General features: G+C 41.9%; 1 protein-coding gene across 2 annotated transcripts in view; it reads left to right on the top strand.

The window, feature by feature from the left end:
* Positions 1-8,597: 8,597 nt before the first annotated feature.
* Positions 8,598-19,277, top strand: part of INTS4 (integrator complex subunit 4) — a 56,711-nt gene continuing 46,031 nt past the window's right edge. The window contains exons 1-4 of one of the 2 annotated variants that reach the window (XM_063431191.1): positions 8,598-8,702; positions 11,539-11,733; positions 18,577-18,694; positions 18,832-18,938. In XM_063431191.1, the coding sequence (XP_063287261.1) occupies positions 8,649-8,702; positions 11,539-11,733; positions 18,577-18,694; positions 18,832-18,938 (474 nt within the window). In that variant the 5' untranslated portion in view covers positions 8,598-8,648. Of the gene's footprint in view, positions 8,703-11,535; positions 11,734-18,576; positions 18,695-18,831; positions 18,939-19,277 lie in introns of both variants that reach the window. The other variant, XM_063431183.1, reaches the window with a different exon arrangement.

Here is a 19,277-nt window from a genome sequence, read left to right as displayed (position 1 = left end):
AGGGGGGGACCTAATGTCCGACCCCCTGGCCCCCACCCCTGAGCGGTGGGTGGGGGCCCTAAATACTAATAAGGGGGGGGGACCTAATGTTCTCCCCCCTTGCCCCCACCCCTGAGCGGCGGGTGGGGGCCCTAAATACTAAAAGGGGGGGGACCTAATGTCCTCCCCTCTGGCCCCCACCCCTGAGCGGTGAGTGGGGGGCTCTAAATACTAATAAGGGGGGGGGACCTAATGTCCTCCCCCCTGGCCCCCACCCCTGAGCAGCGGGTGGGGGCCCTAAATACCAATAGTTTACCTATTGTTCTCCCCACAGCCCCCACCCCTGAGCGGCAGGTGGGGGGCCCTAAAAATGTCCCCCCCAGGTGCCACCCCCTCCCCCCCCCCAAAAAAAAGTATCCCCCTACCTCCCTCACCCTAAAAATAATGAGGGGGGACCTTTAACCAACAACCTGTAAAGAAAAAGAAAAAAAACTTACCATTGGATGTTTTCTTTCTTCTAAAATCTTATTTTTTCAGCCCCAAAAAAGGCCAAATAAAAAACCATAATAACCGACGCAATAAAAAAAAAAAAAAAAAAACGAGCGCAAAAAAAAATGAATCCATCTTCACCCATTGAGGGCTCCGCGCAGACTGAGCTCTGCAGGGCGGGGGAAGGCTTATAAAGCCTTGCCCCGCCCTGCAATTAGGCTCAGAGCACTCTGATTGGTGGGTTTAAGCCGTCCAATCAGAGTGCTCTGACAGGTAAATCTCTACATTTACCTGTCACAGCACTCTGATTGGTTGGTTTGAAATCCACCAATCAGAGTGCTCTGTCATTTTACACAGCGTGGGAAAGTTCTTTGGAATTTTCCCACGCTGTGTAATTTGACTCATAACACTCTGATTGGTTACTTATTCCAGGAGTGGGGGCCGGGGGTGGAGGACAATAGGTCCCCCCCCTATTGGTATTTAGGGCCCCCACCCGCCGCTCAGGGGTGGGAGCCAGGGGGGAGGACATTAGGTCCCCCCCTTATTAGTATTTAGGGCCCCCACCCACCGCTCAGGGGTGGGGGCCAGGGGGGAGGACATTAGGTCTCCCCCCCTTATTTTACTGTAGGGCCCCCACCCACCACTCAGGGGTGGGGGCCAGAGGGGAGGACATTAGGTCCCCCCCCTATTAGTATTTAGGGCCCCCACTCACCGCTCAGGGGTGGGGGCCAGGGGGGAGGACATTAGGTCCCCCCCTACTCTGATTTAGGGCCCCATCCGCCGCTCAGGGGTGGGGGCCCGGGGGGAGGACATTAGGTCCCCCCCCTTATTATAATTTAGTGCCCCCACCCACCGCTCAGGGGTGGGGGCCCAGGGGAAGGACAATAGGTCCCCCCCCATTATTTTACATTAGGACCCCCACCCGCCGCTCGGGGGGGGCAACTGGTCCCTTTAGTTGAAAAGCGCGGGTGGGGGCTCGGGAAGGGGGACCTTTTTTTTTTTTTTAACAGTGAGCAGCCACAGGCTGCTCACTGTTTAATAGACATGCCCCTACTTGCGATATAGCGAGTAGGGGCATAATTTACTAATACTAAGTAATCTTTACTTAGTATTAGTAAATTTGGCTGAAAGACCAATTCAGGTCTTTCAGCCTTTTAGTAGATAACTCCCTAATACCATGGGAATTAGGGAGTTATCTGCTTATTCATTCCTGTCATTACATTGACTGGCCAAGTAACTTACATTTTATATGAATGTATGTTACTTGATTGTTGTAAGTGTTGCAAATGCTTACAGCTGAATCCTGGCTATGTTTGTATACTTTTTATTTAAAATTGTATACAATGTAACATTCTTCTTCTTTCACTGGGTAAGTATATTAGTGCTTAGGCAATACTGTGCTTCGGAACTTCGGCACTTTGACACTTCGGAAGTTCGGCAACTTCGACACTTCGGGACCTCGGATGTCGAATGTCCAAATTGCCCGAAATTTGTCCGAATACATATTCGGACCGAAACGAATTGCACATGTATACACGTTATTCCAAACAATTTAGGAATGTTTGGTGATTTATGCCCTTTATGGATTAAAACCAGACTCTGCATCAACTATGTAATTTTCCATGGGAGTTTTGCCATGGATCTCCCTCCGTCATGCCACAGTCCAGGTGTTAGTCCCCTTGAAACAACTTTTCCATCACTATTGTGGCCAGAAAGAGTCCCTGTGGGTTTTAAAATTCGCCTGCTTTTTGAAGTCTATGGTGGTTCGCCGGGTTCGCCCGTTCGCGAACATTTGCAGAAGTTCGCGTTCGCTGTTCGCGAACGGAAAATTTAATGTTCGCAACATCACTAGTCAGGATGCCATGTAATGCAGACAAGTGCACCTGGAAGCGTGTGTGTGCATGCATGTCTAAGCGCTGTAGCGATTGTGTGCTTAGAGGCTTTAGAGTGGGTGAGTGCTCGTGATGATAGGGGCTGCATTGTTTGTGTAAACAAGTTGTATAATGCTTATGTTTTTATCTAGGGGCTGAAGTGTGTTTGTATATGTGTGTTGCGGTTGCATTGTGTGTTTGTAATCTGAGCTGTGTGTGTGTGTCTTTAACGACTGTTGTATGTGTGTGTATGGGGGCTGTAACGTTTGTGTATAGGGGTACAGCGTGAGTGTACAAGAGGTTAGCGTGTGCAAAAGAGTGCATTTGTATATAACGTTATAGTGCGTGGGTATATAGAGGTGTACTTTGTATGGGGCTCACTGTGTGTATTGGGGTATGTAGAACGTAGTGTATGTTTGCATAGGGGCCATAGTTTGTGTGTATAGGGGGTGTAGTATACTGGGTTTAGTGTGTGTAGATGGGCTTTAATTTAAAAATTGTATGGCATTTTTTTTTTTTACACCATTCAGTCCCCCTTTCCTGTTACTTTGCATTACCATTCCGATACCTAGTGATACACTGTGCTAGGGATCTGGTCTGGCCCTCTGCCAGCTTCCCTCTCCCTGTATCCTCTATTCTTACTATTTGTCCATCTCCTCATATTTCCCCTTCTCTCCTGTGCCTATCCTCCCATATCCTACGTCCCCCATTGTGTCCATGCTCCTATGGTCTATTTCCCCTTTACCCCAAAGTGCAAATGGCCCCTGCCAAGTCAATGCCCCCTAGTGTCTATGTGCCTATTCCCTCACCTTTTGTCGATGATCATGATGTTCTCCTATGTGATCATGCCCACTCTGTTTTCATGGCCATGTGTTCTTTTACTCCTCCTGCCCATGACCACTTTTTTGTTAATGTTCCCCATTTTGTACCCCCATATCTCCCTCCTCCCCCCAGTGTCCATAGTCTCATCTTGTACCCCATTGAGGAAACGTCCTCAAGTCCTCAAGTTCCCCCTTGTGGCCATTCCCATGTACCACCTTCTGTCTATGTCCCCATGTCCCCCACATAGTGTCCATGCCCCCTTTTTTATGTCCCCCAATGTTAATATCTCCACTTGAGTCCATGTCCTATCTGTTCCTCATTTATGTTTATGTGCCCTCGTGTCCATGCTTTTTCTTCTCTTGTGTGCCTCCATCTGTCCAGTACCTTGTGTGTGGAAGCCTGGCCAAGCAGCATGGGAGTGAGAGTCCTGTGAGTAAGCATGCTTTGTCAAGACTCTTTGGGCAGGTGCTGTGTGGAGGGGGCAGGGCTATAACAAGAAGCCTCTTTATTGGCCCACACACAGCATCATAGAGAAGACTCCTGGCAGAGAGTGTTTGGTCTCAGGAGGACTTACTCTCATGCTGCTCTTCATCACAAGGGACTTTGAAAGGGGGGAAAAAAATGAATACCTGAGACTGGAGTGATTCTGGTCAGTTCTGCAGAGGTGGAACTGCAAACTTTGGGCACATGTAGAAAGGGAGTCATAAGTAGCTCTGTGTTGGCCGCCTGGCGCCCTGCGCAGCCGCACAGCTCGCACACTCCTAAGGCTAGAGAGAAAGATATACACACACATGGGTACATGTTTGTAGGCACATTTTTTGCACAGCTACATTCAGGGAAACATTTACCCACTAACATATCACGTCAAAGTGATCATGTAATATATATGATTTCATGCCTATGTGGCTTTACTACGTGGGCAAAACAGATTTAAAGAGACACTATAGGCACCCAGACCACTTCAGCTTATTGTTTTGTTTTACTTTCCCATTAAAACATGGCAGCACTAAGTCTGCCTCCAGTGGCTGTCTGCCAGACAGCTACTGGCGGCGCTTCCTGGATTGAAACTGACCTTTGGTCCGTTATCTGACGCTGGACGTCCTCGCACTCTGCATGAGGACATCCAGCATCACTTATTTCCCCATAGGAAATCATTGCTTCAATCACAGACTTCCCAATGCAGTTTAATGAAAAGTCTTTGCAAGGCAGGTGATCTAGGCAATTGATGCCTCTTGAGTTTAGCTCCACTGGGCTAACCAAACCAGGAAGTAACAGGACACCTAAACGCAAACTGCGATGTATGGGCTGTTGATGCACTTCCTTTTTGTTGGTTCTCCACTTCCTGTTCGCAGTTGGTGGAATGTTCGAGGGATTTGAAATGGCGCACTTACTTGAAAAAGAGGGTCTGCATTACATGATATCCTGACACTATTTTCCAGGACTGTATATCTGCACCTTCTTGTGTTAGCATTTACTTTGACAATTCTTGTTACCACTTTAGTTTGTTTACTGCCGTTTTATTTAATAGTTATTGCACCTACATGTTTAATAACGGAATAAAAGTGTTATTTTCATTAAGCTCCCTAATCTTTGTTTTGTGGTTAATAAGACTAGGAGGTTTTAAATGGTGAGAGGTATATAAAAAGGTGGTGTGACCAGGGATAAGCAATGTGAAGATATTTCGCACAGGGCACCTACGGGCCTAAGCCTGGGTGTGGGTGCGCATGTGCGTAGTATAGGAACCGCACATGTTTGTTAATAAATGAAATAATTACCCTGGTGCAACTACCAGCTAGCTAGGAAAACATTAACTGCTTTATTTCATTAAAAAAGCAGGCTATAGCACACATTTCAAAGTTTCAGTCTCACACATATTGCTTATTGATTATTATTGCTGTGGAGCTTAGGTATACACAAACACACCAACAATCTGGAGCAAATAGAAATGAAAGCCAGTATAGAAGAGAGCGACTGTTCCTCCTGTGCAGGTCAAGTTTTTTAAGCCTAAAACATTAAAAATTACTTTATATTCTCAGTAATCAGACTTTTAAAAACCCTGATAACATTAACTCAAGCATTTACACGCAGATGCGAACATTTGGATAAGTCTTGAAAAGACCAACTTAACTTTAACCTCCAATGTGTAAAAATACATATTCTTAAATGGAGACACTTTAAGAATAATCATTGCCAAACAGAAGGATACTTATAAGGCTAAGCAGAATGTGAAGCACATCTGAAATTGATAATTACTTCTTCAGTAATTAACTCAGGAGAGTTTTGTTAACACTGTAGTCCCAAAAATGCAATCATTATTTTGGGAATATAGGTTCCCTTGTGACCACCTTCCTCCCCTTCCTTTGACATTAAAAAATAAAAGCACTACGGAATATGTTGGTGCTATATACATGGCAATAATAATAACAGATAATAGTACTGGTGGTACTGGGACTCCTCCACTGATAGAGAAGCAATGGATTGAAAAAAATCCTCCAAATGCTATTAGCAGCATTTTATTCCTGGGCCGAGTTTTATAGGGTTATTCATTAAAGGCAGAATTCAACGTGAATTTCACATTTAAGGCCATAATAGTTGAACTGGAAAAATTCAGCTCAAGCTCACCTAAGCGTTAAATTTGAAATTCACCTTAGTGAATAACCCTGTAAAATCGGTCGGGGGAAGAAAGAGCCTCTAGTTGCTGTCAGGAAGACGGCCGCTAGAGGTGGATTTTACAATGCAACGCAGGAAGACGGTCGCTAGAGGTGGTTTTAACCATGCAACGCAAGAAGACGGCCGCTAGAGGTGGATTTAACCATGCAACGCAGGAAGATGGCCGCTAGAGGTGGATTTAACCATGCAACGCAGCAAGATGGCCGCTAGAGGTGGATTTTACCATGCAACGCAGGAAAACGGCCGCTAGAGGTGGATTTAACCATGCAACGCAAGAAGACGGCCGCTAGAGGTGGATTTAACCATGCAACGCAGAAAGATGGCCGCTAGAGGTGGATTTAATCATTTAACGCAGCAAGACGGCCACTAGAGGTGGATTTAACCATGCAAAGCAGGAAGACGGCCACTAGAGGTGGATTTAACCATGCAACGTAGCAAGACGGCCACTAGAGGTGGATTTAACCATGCAACGTAGCAAGACGGCCACTAGAGGTGGATTTAACCATGCAACGCAGGAAGATGGCCGCTAGAGGTGGATTTAACCATGCAACGCAGGAAGACGGCCACTAGAGGTGGATTTAACCATGCAAAGCAGGAAGACGGCCACTAGAGGTGGATTTAACCATGCAACGCAGGAAGACAGCCGCTAGATGTGGATTTAACCATGCAACGCAGGAAGACAGCCGCTAGATGTGGATTTAACCATGCAACGCAGGAAGACAGACGCTAGATGTGGATTTAACCATGCAACGCAGGAAGACAGCCGCTAGAGTTGGATTTAACCATGCAACGCAGGAAGACAGCCGCTAGATGTGGATTTAACCATGCAACGCAGGAAGACAGCCGCTAGATGTGGATTTAACAATGCAACGCAGGAAGACAGCCGCTAGATGTGGATTTAACAATGCAACGCAGGAAGACAGCCGCTAGAGGTGGATTTAATCATGCAACACAGGAAGACAGCCGCTAGAAGTGGATTTAACTAAGCCACGCAAACATTACAGTTTCTAAAAAAAACTTCAATGTTTTACAATGCAGGGCTAAAATGATGGGACCACTGCATCTAGACCACTTCATTGAAATCAAGTGGTCTGAGTAACTCTAGTATTGATGGCACCCAGAGGACTTCTTCAATGAAGTGGTATTGGTGCAGTGCCCCTGTCTTTTAAAACCTGCAATGTAAAACATTACCATTCTGTAGGAACGCTATGTTTACATTGCAGGGTTATAGGAACACTCCAGGAACCAAAACAACTTCATGTAACTGAATTTGTTATAGTGCTAGGAGGTCGAACGGTTTAACCCCTAAGCTGCCTCCAGCGCAAGTCTCCACTCTTCCCCTGGTGGCTTCCGGCTTCTGAATTTTGAGATTCAGGAAGCGCGGAGTGCTGCCGAGTAGAGGCACCGCTGATTGGTTGAGAGCGGTCAGAATAAGCTCTCAGACAATCAGTGACTCCCCATTCACTATGCTGACTTGCAAAAGGTACATTTCTGGTAAGACTGTCAGGGTCAGTCAGTAAAGTGAGAATTCAAAATGGATTTAAAATTTAAATCCAGAACAGCCGAAAGCATAGCTGACTTAGAGAATTTTTCCAGTTCAGCTATTTTACCCTTACATTTACTTTGCATTCAGCTTGAATTCTCACTTTATTGAATAACCCTGTAAGTACCAGAGCTCTGTCAGAGTTATTCAGAAATACTCTGAATTTTAGTGAATTAAAGTTGAATTGTATAATTCAGGCTATATTTGTGGATTTGGAGAAATTGTATATAAGAAAAGGTACATACCCAAAAGGTGCTGCCAATTTTAATTTTCCATCTAGACACAAAATTCAGTGTTTAGTGAATAACTAATGACAGGTTTAGTTCAGATACCAGTAATATATATATATATAAAAAAAAAATTACATCCAAATGTCCTCACCCCAGGAGTCCCCATAGGTGGGTTCTCTGCTATCTGAAGACAAAGTACAACAGCAGTGCTGGGTCCAAACTGGAGGAGAAATATCTGGATTTTATCAAGTAGATACAAAGTATAACTTTATTTAATCCAACTTGCTTATAATAAAATAAAACCAAACGGAGCGGGAAGGACACAAAGATAGAGATTCCCCCTCGCCATGCACGGTTGGTTTTCCTTTTATACATGCATGAAGTCAAAGTGCAATGAAAACCAAATTGCTACATTTTAAGTAGATTTGAGAAAGAAAAAAAAAATTTCAGTTATGATGCAAAAATGGCCGATCGGGATACTTTCTCTCTGTTTTGCCATTTAATTTGCAAACCATGTTTGTGTGTATTCGGTAACTAAAAAAAAAAACAGAAAATTGCAATTAATAAAAACCTAAGCCGCAACAGCTGAACTTTTTACATTTGGACGTCATTATTGCAAAGATGTACAGGCTATTGAATAACTTTATTCAGTAAATTGAGAATACAAACAAATACAAAGTTAAATGTAAAATTTAAGGCAAACAAAAAATATCTATATCTATATCTAAAATAATATATTGCAGTTCAACTACTTTGGCTTTAAATTTAAAATCCCCAACGATTCTCACTTTACTAAATATCTCTATTTAGTAAATAGAGCACCCTAAAAGTCTCAGATTGCTGTTGTCATGGTAACAAATAAAAGCTTGGCAAGGGATCTGCGCTACATGGCTGTGTTATTATCGAGTGGTACATGCAGTACCTTTTTTTTTTTCTTTTCTTCAATCAACTTTATGTGTCAGAAACACGAAATCCTGTCTTCGCCAGCTTCCGTCGAGAGGCACTCTGCGGACGGTGGCCTGGAAGTAACAGTTCGTTTTCATCATGGCGGCTCACTTGAAAAAACGCGTCTATGAGGAATTTACTAAAGTGGTGCAGGTGAGACAAACCAATAGGTAACTGTTCTTCTGTCTGACTTCTCTCTTTGTTATCTGTCATCTCCATGCCCCACCAGTCCAGGAAAGCCATTTCCCTTAAAGGCTATTAAATACATGTGTAGAGAAATTTGGAAGTAATGTAAGGCTAATTGTGGTAAGAGTTGTAATTAGCAACTGCGCCTCTGCAATATTTCAAAATTGATCAGTTCACCTCTAATGCTCATTATTATTATTACTTATATTATTATTCTCAGCCACTGCCGAGGAGCAGGAATGTCAAAGAGGTTCTTGCCCACTGTATGTAGGCTTAATATTCTGCAGGAGGGGAGCCAAATGAAGTAAAAATTCACAGATATAATAATACGTGTAATCTTTTATCTTAAATAATTAACATTGATGTGTTTTCTGTAATAAAGGTGGTTTCTTTTGTCTCCCTTTTGTTATTTTATTAATGGTATGTACCTTTTTAACTAATAGGGAGCTACTTACTGGCTCACAGCATTAGCAGAACTCTCTAAGCCAATAAGCGGCGCCCCTGCCTGATGCTGCTTGTGCCTTCCGTTACTAAAAATGTAAAAAAGCTAAAGAGCGAAACGGCACAGGCTTGTACAGTTCGTAAACAGTTTGAAGTAGCGCTGTCACCGAATTCGCGAAGACAACCCCCAGTTTGAAGTAGCGCTGTCACCGAATTCGCAAAGACAACCCCCAGTTTGAAGTAGCGCTGTCACCGAATTCGCGAAGACCCCCCCCCCCCCAACTGTGAAATCGTTGCTGGGGGGTGGCAGGTAAAAGTAAGATTTACTTACCTGAACCTGTCCCTCGCGGCTGCAGACATCTTCCTCCTTCTGCTCCTCTTCAATAGCACCAGGAGCGGAGTACAGCATTGAGATCTGTGGAGGATCCTGCGAGAACATGGGATCCTCCATAGTCCGAGCTAATTCCTTGCAGCCGTCACTTCTGATGACTGTTGAGATTGACTCTGTAGCTCTGCCAAAAGTCTAAAAAGTCAAGCTTGGTAAATATACAGAGACAAAGTAGTTCCTACTGTCTCTGTAGATCTCTTGACTAAGTTGGAATTGCAGACAAATTTTGTATTTCAAAAAGTTAAACTTAATTGAACTTAAAGAACCACACATGTACCCAGACTGCTTTTTCCTCAATGAAGTAGTGTGGGTTCTGTGGCCCTGTCCTTTTAACACTGCTGCAATGTAATACTTACATTGCAGGGTTATATCCACCTCTAGTGGTTGTTTTGTAGAAACTGCAGTTGTTTTCATTGCAGAGTTAAAGGTATTCTGATGAGGCAATCTTACCTGATCCTTCTCCCCTGGTGCTAATCTTCTGTAACATCAACCTCTGATCTGCCCTTGTTCCTAACTAATTTGCCCTGCTTGGGTAATCGCTGGATAGGGAGATACCATAGCAACCACAGCGCACTCTGTGGAAGGTTCCTTTTCTGTCCCTGTCAATCAATTATTTGGCATAAAGTTTATGCCAAAAATTTGATTGACAGGTGGTAGTAAAACCTATTTTAAAATTGTATTTCCCCAATCTATATAATTGCCAGCAAAACTACTAGCACAATGTATAGATGGAATTGCATTCTCTTTAAACAGACATAAGTAGTTTGGGGAGTGTTTTATTTTTTATTTTAGAAAAAGTGCAGGTTTCTATAGAAATTGACAGTTTTTTAAATTAAAGGAACACTGAAGGGTTAGGAACACAAACATGTATTCCTGACCCTATAATGTTAAAACCACCATCTAGCCTCCACCTCGACTGGCCCCCCTTGCCTTCCTAAATATAGTAAAAATCTTACTAGTATTCAAGCTGCTGCCTCTGACCTTGAGCTGCCTGCTTGGCTGACATAATCAGAAGTTATTCTGTGAGCCAATCACAATGCTTTCCCATAGGATTGGCTGAGACTGTCAAGGAGCAGATCAGGGGCAGAGCCAGCACAAGTCAAACACAGCCCTGGCCAATCAGCTTATCCTCATAGAGATACATCGAATCAATGCATCACTATGAAGACAATTCAGTGTCTCCATGCAGAGGGTGGAGACACTGAATGGCAGCAGCACTGCCCCAGGAAACACCTGTAGCAGCCATCTGAGGAGTGGCCAGTGGAGGTGTCCCTAGGCTGTAATGTAAACACTGCATTTGCTCTGAAAACACAGTGTTTATTGCAAAAAGCCTGAAGGGACTGATTATACTCAGCAAAACAAATACAATACGCTATCGTTGTGCTGGTGACTACAGTGTCCCTTTAACCTTATTACACCCCCCTTGCTGTCAATCAGAGAACCAGTCCCGCTACTTCTTGGTTGTTTAGTCCAGTGGAGCTAAACTCAGGGCAACTATTTCTCAGAACACCTGCCTTGCAAAGACTTCTCATTGAGCTGCTTTTGGAAGTCTGTGATCGGACAGCCACAGAAAGTCTGGGTGGGGTTATAAGAGGAGGGCTTGCAAAGACTTCAGACAACAGATCTTCAGTATTTGCAAACTGTTTTTAGATATATTTCCAATAAATAAAATGTGAAATAAAATGCATGCAGGTTTTTATTGGGGTTATTTCCACTAAAACAGTTGGTGTTTTTTGTTTGTGTGTATTTGGTCAGTGGAGTGTCTCTTTCTTTAAAAGTTCCGAACCTAAAGTCAATGCCATGTGATGCCTCACGAGTGTAACAAAACGCTGTTTATCTTGTTCGTGAGTAAAACGTGTTGACTTGTATTGCTAATTTTTGAATGAACTGATAATGCAAGACTGAAACGCCTCTTTATTTCTTGTGAGAAATGTGAACTTAACATTTTTTTCTTTTTCAATATATACATAGCAGCAGCCACTTGAGGAGCTTCAAGCAAAGAAACTAAGACTTACAAAGCCTAGTAAATCAGCTGCTCTCCATGTTGATTTATGCAAGGCTACATCTCCTGCAGATGCCTTGCAGTTCCTTTTGCAGTTTGCACGCAAACCAGTGGAAGCAGACAGTGTGGAGGGAGTTGTCAGAATCCTGCTGGAGTATTACTATAAGGTACGAAAATCCACCAGGATGCAAATTTATCTAAAAAATATAGCAAAGAATTACCAGGTGAACATTACAGGTAATCCAAAGGCGTTGTAAAAATGGGATTGGGGGGAGGAGAGACACCTGAAATAGAATAGAACAGAGACTTCTCTATGTGAAGCCTCTGATCGGACAATTCTCTGTGAAGTAAATGAAAGTCACTTTCTGTGAAAAGGGGAGGGCTTACAAAGGCTAGAGTCATAGGAACTGCAGCTTTTGCAAGCTGTTTTATACTATACCCACAATTAATACATATATACAAATATACAGGCATGTATTCATTGGGAATATATCTACTAAACTTTTTTTTGTGGTCTTTTAAGACTGACTGGCAATATGGTGGTTGTGAAAGTTTTAAAATAAAGTTAAAAGTTTATGTAAATATGTTTATCGTTATGGTTGTGTGCCCCATAAGCTTTAAAATAAACACCACGGCCTAGCTCATTAAAATATAAATTAACGGTGTCTGTGATTTATTGTCTGGCCTAAGTTTTTTATGCAAATATTGCCTACCATACATATAGGTTTTCTCATAATTATTTTCCATTTTTATTTAAGAAATTAGTAAACGCAAACAATGATTGCATCCATGTATAAATTACATTACCAAGTTTAAAGAGACACTCCAGGCACCCAGGCTACTTCTGCTCATTTGAGTGGTTTGGGTGCCAAATCCCACTACTCCTAACCCTGCAAGTGTAATTATTGCAGTTTTCTATAAACTGCAATAATTACCTTGCAGGGTTAACTCCACCTCTAGTGGCTGTCTACTAGACAGCCACTAGAGGTCACTTCTTCCTTCATAGCACAGGAAACCTGTGCTAGAGCGTCGCTGGACGTCCTCACGCTGTGTGAGGACCTCCAGCATCACTCATTTCCCCATAGGAAAGCATTGAAATTATTTTTCAATGCTTTCCTATGGGGAGACGTCATGCGCATGCGCATTAGGTCTCCTCGGCTGGTGGGCGGGATCAGTCTCGCCCACCGGCCGATGCAATACAGAGGAGGAGCGGCGCGGAGGAGGAGACAGCGGCGATGGACATTGCCGCTGCCTCAGGTAACTGACTGAAGGGGTTTTCACCCCTTCAGTAACTGGGGATTGAGGGGTGGGAGGGAGAGGGACCCTCCAGTGTCAGGAAAATAGATTGTTTTCCTGGCACTGGAGTTTCCCTTTAAATTGTGGGTAGTATAAAAACAGAACAAAGGAGAAATTGGGAGAGGATACCCGCTATGATGAAGGCATTGAAATATATAAGCACACCTTGACCATAATTAAGAGGCCTATTATACACCAGTGCAATCAAGTAGTCAGTTAATTGATTATGCTGTTTTTGGTTCTAATCTCCCTATCATATTTAACAAAACAGTGTCCATGTTAATACTGATCACTAGTTTTGTTATAATGATTACATATGTTGACCGAAACCGTTGTTTCTTTTTCATAATTTTATGGAAGAAAGATACATTTTCACTAAAGTATATGCTGTCATATTACTACAGTTTACAATGTTTATTCAAACTCTTGCCATGCAATTTTCTTACGGAAACAGTTTTTTATTAATTGTCCTAGGTAGTGAAGTGCTAAATGTTTTGATTTGTTTTTTATGCTAACTTTTCAATGAATTTCCAATAGCAGTCCCTCGCTTATTTATTTTTTTTGTGCAAAGAGCAAAGTCTGACTCTAAACAGCTGCAGCAGTTCTTATTTTGAGGGGGGGCAAATTGTTCACATAGTGAAAAACAACCCTCCCTCCCAATGAAAAAAACAAAACATAGATGTCAAGCTTTGATTAATTCACTAGTATATAGAGGACTTGTGCAAAAATGAGTTTGAGCTGGTTCATCCGAACCAATTTTTCTTTTAAGATACATATTAACAAATTGATCCATCAGGATTTTCCTCTGGAGTTCTATTCATTCGATAAGACTCTACACTTAAATCCTGGGTGGAACCATTAATTCAAGCATGGCTTAAAAGGCATTTCATTTGTTCGTACCCGCTGACACACCAGTTCTTCAGTTTTTTTTATACCGTGTTAATAACCATTATTTTCACATCCCTGTTTTATTAGATCTATAAATTGGTTTCTACAGACAAAGCCACAGATGTAGTAGACAGTATAACAAGTGTTGGTTGCTTCATCTAAGTGTTGCTTCTAAGTGTGTGTGTGGTTGGAGATATTCTGGAGAGTTTTACAGAAGCTTCAACTGTCTAAGAGTTGTGCTAAGAGTTCTTTTTTACTGTTACAGGTAAGATTCATCTGTAGGAAAAGGTTACTGACTGCACAAGGTTTGATTTCCTGTTGGTAATTATAAGGCATTTGATTGGATTAGGTAGCTACTTGCTATTGATTGCTATTTAAATTAGCTATTGTTTGCTAATAAGCAGAGGCCTACCCAGGTGTTAAACATTCCTAGTGGGAGGTGATTTTAGGAGTATATAAGGGTAGTTGTCATTAGCTTGGCTAATAGAGCTTGGTTGCTTCATCTAAGTGTTGCTTCTAAGTGTGTGTGTGGTTGGAGATATTCTGGAGAGTGTTGCTTCTAAGTGTGTGTGTGGTTGGAGATATTCTGGAGAGTGTTGCTTCTAAGTGTGTGTGTGGTTGGAGATATTCTGGAGATAACCTGGAGGTAATCCGAGGTATTCAGGAGGATAAATAAAAAGTTAAGGTTTGTTTGATTTAAATTATTCACCTCATTGGAATGGCAGACTTAGTTCAGTGTAATAGTTGCTTTGCAGTTGTTTCACGTTCCACTTTTTAGAGGTTTGGTTGTTGTCTAATCTGTAGACAGTTCTCTATCTTGCGGCAGGAGATTGTATTTTTGAAGTCTGAGATTTGTAAATTATCTGGTAAACAAACTCAGGCTGGAACTGCTGCAAAGCCACTGCCGCAGAGACATACTAGGAATGGCAGATGGATTACTGTAGGATCTGGTAGACTTGGAGTTGTGGATAAAAGGCATATTGCACAGTCTGTTGCTCTACATAATTCATTTTCTGCACTTTCAGAGTGTAGTGGTGTCGTGGAGAGAGGCACTGAGGCTAGTGGTGTTGTGCAGAGAGGCACTGAGGCTAGTGGTGTTGTGCAGAGAGGCACTGAGGCTAGTGGTGTTGTGCAGAGAGGCACTGAGGCTAGTGGTGTTGTGCAGAGAGGCACTGAGGCTAGTGGTGTTGTGCAGAGAGGCACTGAGGCTAGTGGTGTTGTGCAGAGAGGCACTGAGGCTAGTGGTGTTGTGAAGAGAGGCACTGAGGCTAGTGGTGTTGTGAAGAGAGGCACTGAGGCTAGTGGTGTTGTGCAGAGAGGCACTGAGGCTAGTGGTGTTGTGCAGAGAGGCTTGAAGACTATGGTGAGGCCTAATAGAAAGCAGTTGTTGGTGGGGGATTCCATCATAAGAGGTGTGGAGATGGACAATGGTGGTCTTGTGAGGTGTCTTCCCGGAGCTACTGCTCACAGAGACAGGAGACGTATCTGTAATATTGTTAAGCAAGCAAAGCAGGAAGGGGAATTGGATGTACTTGTCCATTTAGGGACAAATGACTTGGCTTGCAATGAGGTTTCAGAGGTTAAGGAAGTTTTTAGTGTTTTTGCCAATGATATACGGCAGGTTGCTTCCACATTGTCATTCTCTGAAGTTCTGCCTGTGCATAACACTCAGAATGACAGGCGGATGCGTATTAGGGACTTTAACTTGTGGCTTGGTGAATGGTGTCGGGAGCAAGGATTTGGCTTTATTGCTCATGGTAGCTCTGTTTGGAATGGAAATAAACTGTACAAAAAAGATGGTTTGCATCTTTCTCAAAAGGGAACAAATGTTCTCAGTGAGCAGTTCAGAGGTTTTGCTAGGATGTATTTAAACTAGGAGGGGGGGGGCAAAAGGGTGATAAAACATCAATCCAATTGTCCCCCAAAACAAGGACAGAAGGTACCTGTAGCAAGTGTGTTAAAAAATGATAAGCATAGAGTCATGTCTACAAATGCTCGCAGTTTAGGGAATAAGATCCATGAACTTGTGGCAATAATGGCAACTGATAGTGTAGATTTAGTCGCTGTTACTGAGACATGGTATAATGAGAAAAATGACTGGGACATAGCAATACCAGGGTACTCTTTATATAGAAAAGACAGGGAAGGCAAGAAAGGGGGAGGGGTGGCCCTGTATGTAAAGAATAGCATAAAATTTAGCCTAATAAAGGTTAGTGAGGCGAACATAGAGTCAGTTTGGGTTACGTTAGAATTTGGTAATCACACAGTAACTCGTGTAGGTGTGATTTATAGGCCCCCAGGACAAATTGAAGAGTTAGATAATCTACTAGTTGAAGAAATAGCCAAAATGACAATGAAGGGGGAAGTTATCATCATGGGTGACTTTAATCTTCCTGATGTAAATTGGAAAACAAAAATAGCTACTTGTGCCAGGAGCACACATATTCTAAACTCCCTACTGGGATTGTCTCTAAAACAAGTCGTTGAGGAGCCAACTCGTAAAGAGGCCATACTAGATTTAGTGTTAACAAATGGAGATTTGGTATCAGATATTACTGTAGGTGAAAGTTTAGGATCCAGTGATCATCAGTCAGTGTGGTTTAATACAAGAACAGTGACTGAGTCACACCACACAAAAACAAAAGTTTTAGACTTTAGAAAAACAGACTTTTCCAAAATTAGAATATGTGTAAAGGAGTCATTATCAGACTGGAGCAATTTAAATGGAGTCCAAAAGAAATGGGATTATTTAAAAGTTGCACTACTGAAGGCAACAGAAAATTGCATTAGGCTTGTCAGTAAAAGCAAAAAATTCAAGAAACCACTGTGGTACTCCACAGATGTAGCCAAAATAGTAAAAAACAAAAAGTTAGCATTTAGTAATTATAAAAAAACCCAGAGTGAGGAAGACAGAATGACCTATAAGATTAGGCAGAAAGAGGCTAAGCAAGTTATAAGAGCTTCCAAATCACACACAGAAGAGAAAATAGCACAGTCAGTAAAAAAGGGGGATAAAACCTTTTTTAGATACATAAATGAGAAAAGTAAAACAAGGATTAGTTAGATTAAAAACAAAAGAAGGAAGGTATGTAGATGAGGATAAAGGTCTAGCTGACTGCCTCAATGAATATTTTTGTTCGGTATTTACAGATGAAAATGAAGGAAAGGGACCTCAGTTAAGAAAAAGGATAAATGAGTCATTTATTACACGTGAGTTTACAGAGGAAGAGGTTCTATTTCAACTGTCAAAAGTAAAGACAAATAAGTCAATGGGACCTGATGGAATACACCCAAAGCTATTAAAAGAGCTTAGTGGTGTACTAGCAAAACCATTAACAGATTTATTTAACCAATCATTGATAACAGGAGTAGTCCCAGAAGATTGGAAGTTAGCGAATGTTGTGCCCATTCACAAGAAAGGTAATAGGGAGGAGTCGGGCAACTATAGGCCAGTAAGCCTAACTTCAGTAGTGGGGAAAGTGATGGAAACCATGTTAAAGGATAGGATTGTTGAACATCTAAAAACACATGGATTTCAAGATCAGAGACAACATGGGTTTACTTCAGGGAGATCATGCCAAACTAATCTTATTGATTTTTTTGATTGGGTAACTAAAATTATAGATCAGGGTGGTGCAGTAGACATTGCTTACCTCGATTTCAGTAAGGCTTTTGACACTGTTGCACATAGAAGGCTTATCAACAAACTACAATCTTTGAGTTTGGATTCCAATATTGTTGAATGGGTAAGGCAGTGGCTGAGTGACAGGCAACAGAGGGTTGTAGTCAATGGAGTATATTCGAAGCTTGGGCTTGTCACCAGTGGGGTACCTCAGGGATCTGTACTTGGACCCATTCTCTTTAATATTTTTATTAGTGATATTGCAGAAGGTCTTGATGGTAAGGTGTGTCTTTTTGCGGATGATACTAAGATATGTAACAGGTAAACTAGAAAAATGGTCAGAGTTGTGGCAACTGACATTTAATGTGGATAAGTGCAAGATAATGCATCTTGGACGTAAAAAACCAAGGGCAGAGTACAGAATATTTGATAGAGTCCTAACCTCAACATCTGAGGAAAGGGATTTAGGGGTGATTATTTCTGATGACTTAAAGGTAGGCAGACAATGTAATAGAGCAGCAGGAAATGCTAGCAGAATGCTTGGTTGTATAGGGAGAGGTATTAGCAGTAGAAAGAGGGAAGTGCTCATGCCATTGTACAGAACACTGGTGAGACCTCACTTGGAGTACTGTACACAGTACTGGAGACCCTATCTTCAGAAGGATATTGATACCTTAGAGAGAGTTCAAAGAAGGGCTACTAAACTGGTTCATGGATTGCAGGATAAAACTTACCAGGAAAGGTTAAAGGATCTTAACATGTATAGCTTGAAGGAAAGACGAGACAGGGGGGATATGATAGAAACATTTAAATACATAAAGGGAATCAACACAGTAAAGGAGGAGACTATATTTAAAAGAAGAAAAACTACCACAACAAGAGGACATAGTCTTAAATTAGAGGGACAAAGGTTTAAAAATAATATCAGGAAGTATTACTTTACTGAGAGGGTAGTGGATGCATGGAATAGCCTTCCAGCTGAAGTGGTAGAGGTTAACACAGTAAAGGAGTTTAAGCATGCGTGGGATAGGCATAAGGCTATCCTAACTATAAGATAAGGCCAGGGACTAATGAAAGTATTTAGAAAACTGGGCAGACTAGATGGGCCGAATGGTTCTTATCTGCCGTCACATTCTATGTTTCTATGTTTCTAAGTGTTAATTTGTAATACCACTCTTTCTATGCCTGCCTTCCCTTCTTGTAGGAAAATGACACCTCCGTCAGGCTGAAGATTGCATCTTTACTCGGACTGTTATCAAGGACTTCTGGATTTTGCCCAGATTCTATTGTGGATGATGTGATCAATATTCTTCAAAACGAAAGTACATTTTTCTATATGATAAAATTAATGTGTAGCTGTTGTTTTTTTATTTTTTTTTATTTATTTATTTTCCTTTATTTTTATTTTTTTAGTTTTTTTATTGTAACCTATTATATTTTTTTCCTTGCTATCTTTTAGAGTCTCACCAAGTGCTTGCCCAGCTCCTTGACACCTTGCTAGAAATCGGAATTAAGCTGCAGGAGAATATTCCTCTTCGTGTGAGACTATTAGATGTGGCCTACAAGGTACCTAAGATTCTGTTTGAAGGGTGCTCTCTATAATAACTGGATGTTGCATGGAGGAACTATCAATGCCACTAAAAGTGATTTATGGTGCAGGCTGTTTTATGGTCACTGGGAAATGTGTTGTGGCTGTTAATATTGTACCCACAGTTATAAACTGATGTAGATACTGGGTTTACTATTTCTAGCCTTGACTGCTGCAGTTGCAGCTGTGTACACGTGCTTTATATATTGAGAATCTATTATATATGTCTATTTATACCAGAATATCAAGGTTAAAGGGACACAATAGGTAAAACTACTTTTGCTTAAAGAAACACTATAAAATCAGGAATACAAATG

Source organism: Pelobates fuscus, chromosome 1, assembly GCF_036172605.1.
Source record: "Pelobates fuscus isolate aPelFus1 chromosome 1, aPelFus1.pri, whole genome shotgun sequence".
NCBI lineage: Eukaryota > Metazoa > Chordata > Amphibia > Anura > Pelobatidae > Pelobates > Pelobates fuscus.
Note: the sequence above shows the minus strand (reverse complement) of the source record. Positions and strands in the feature narration are given on the sequence as shown.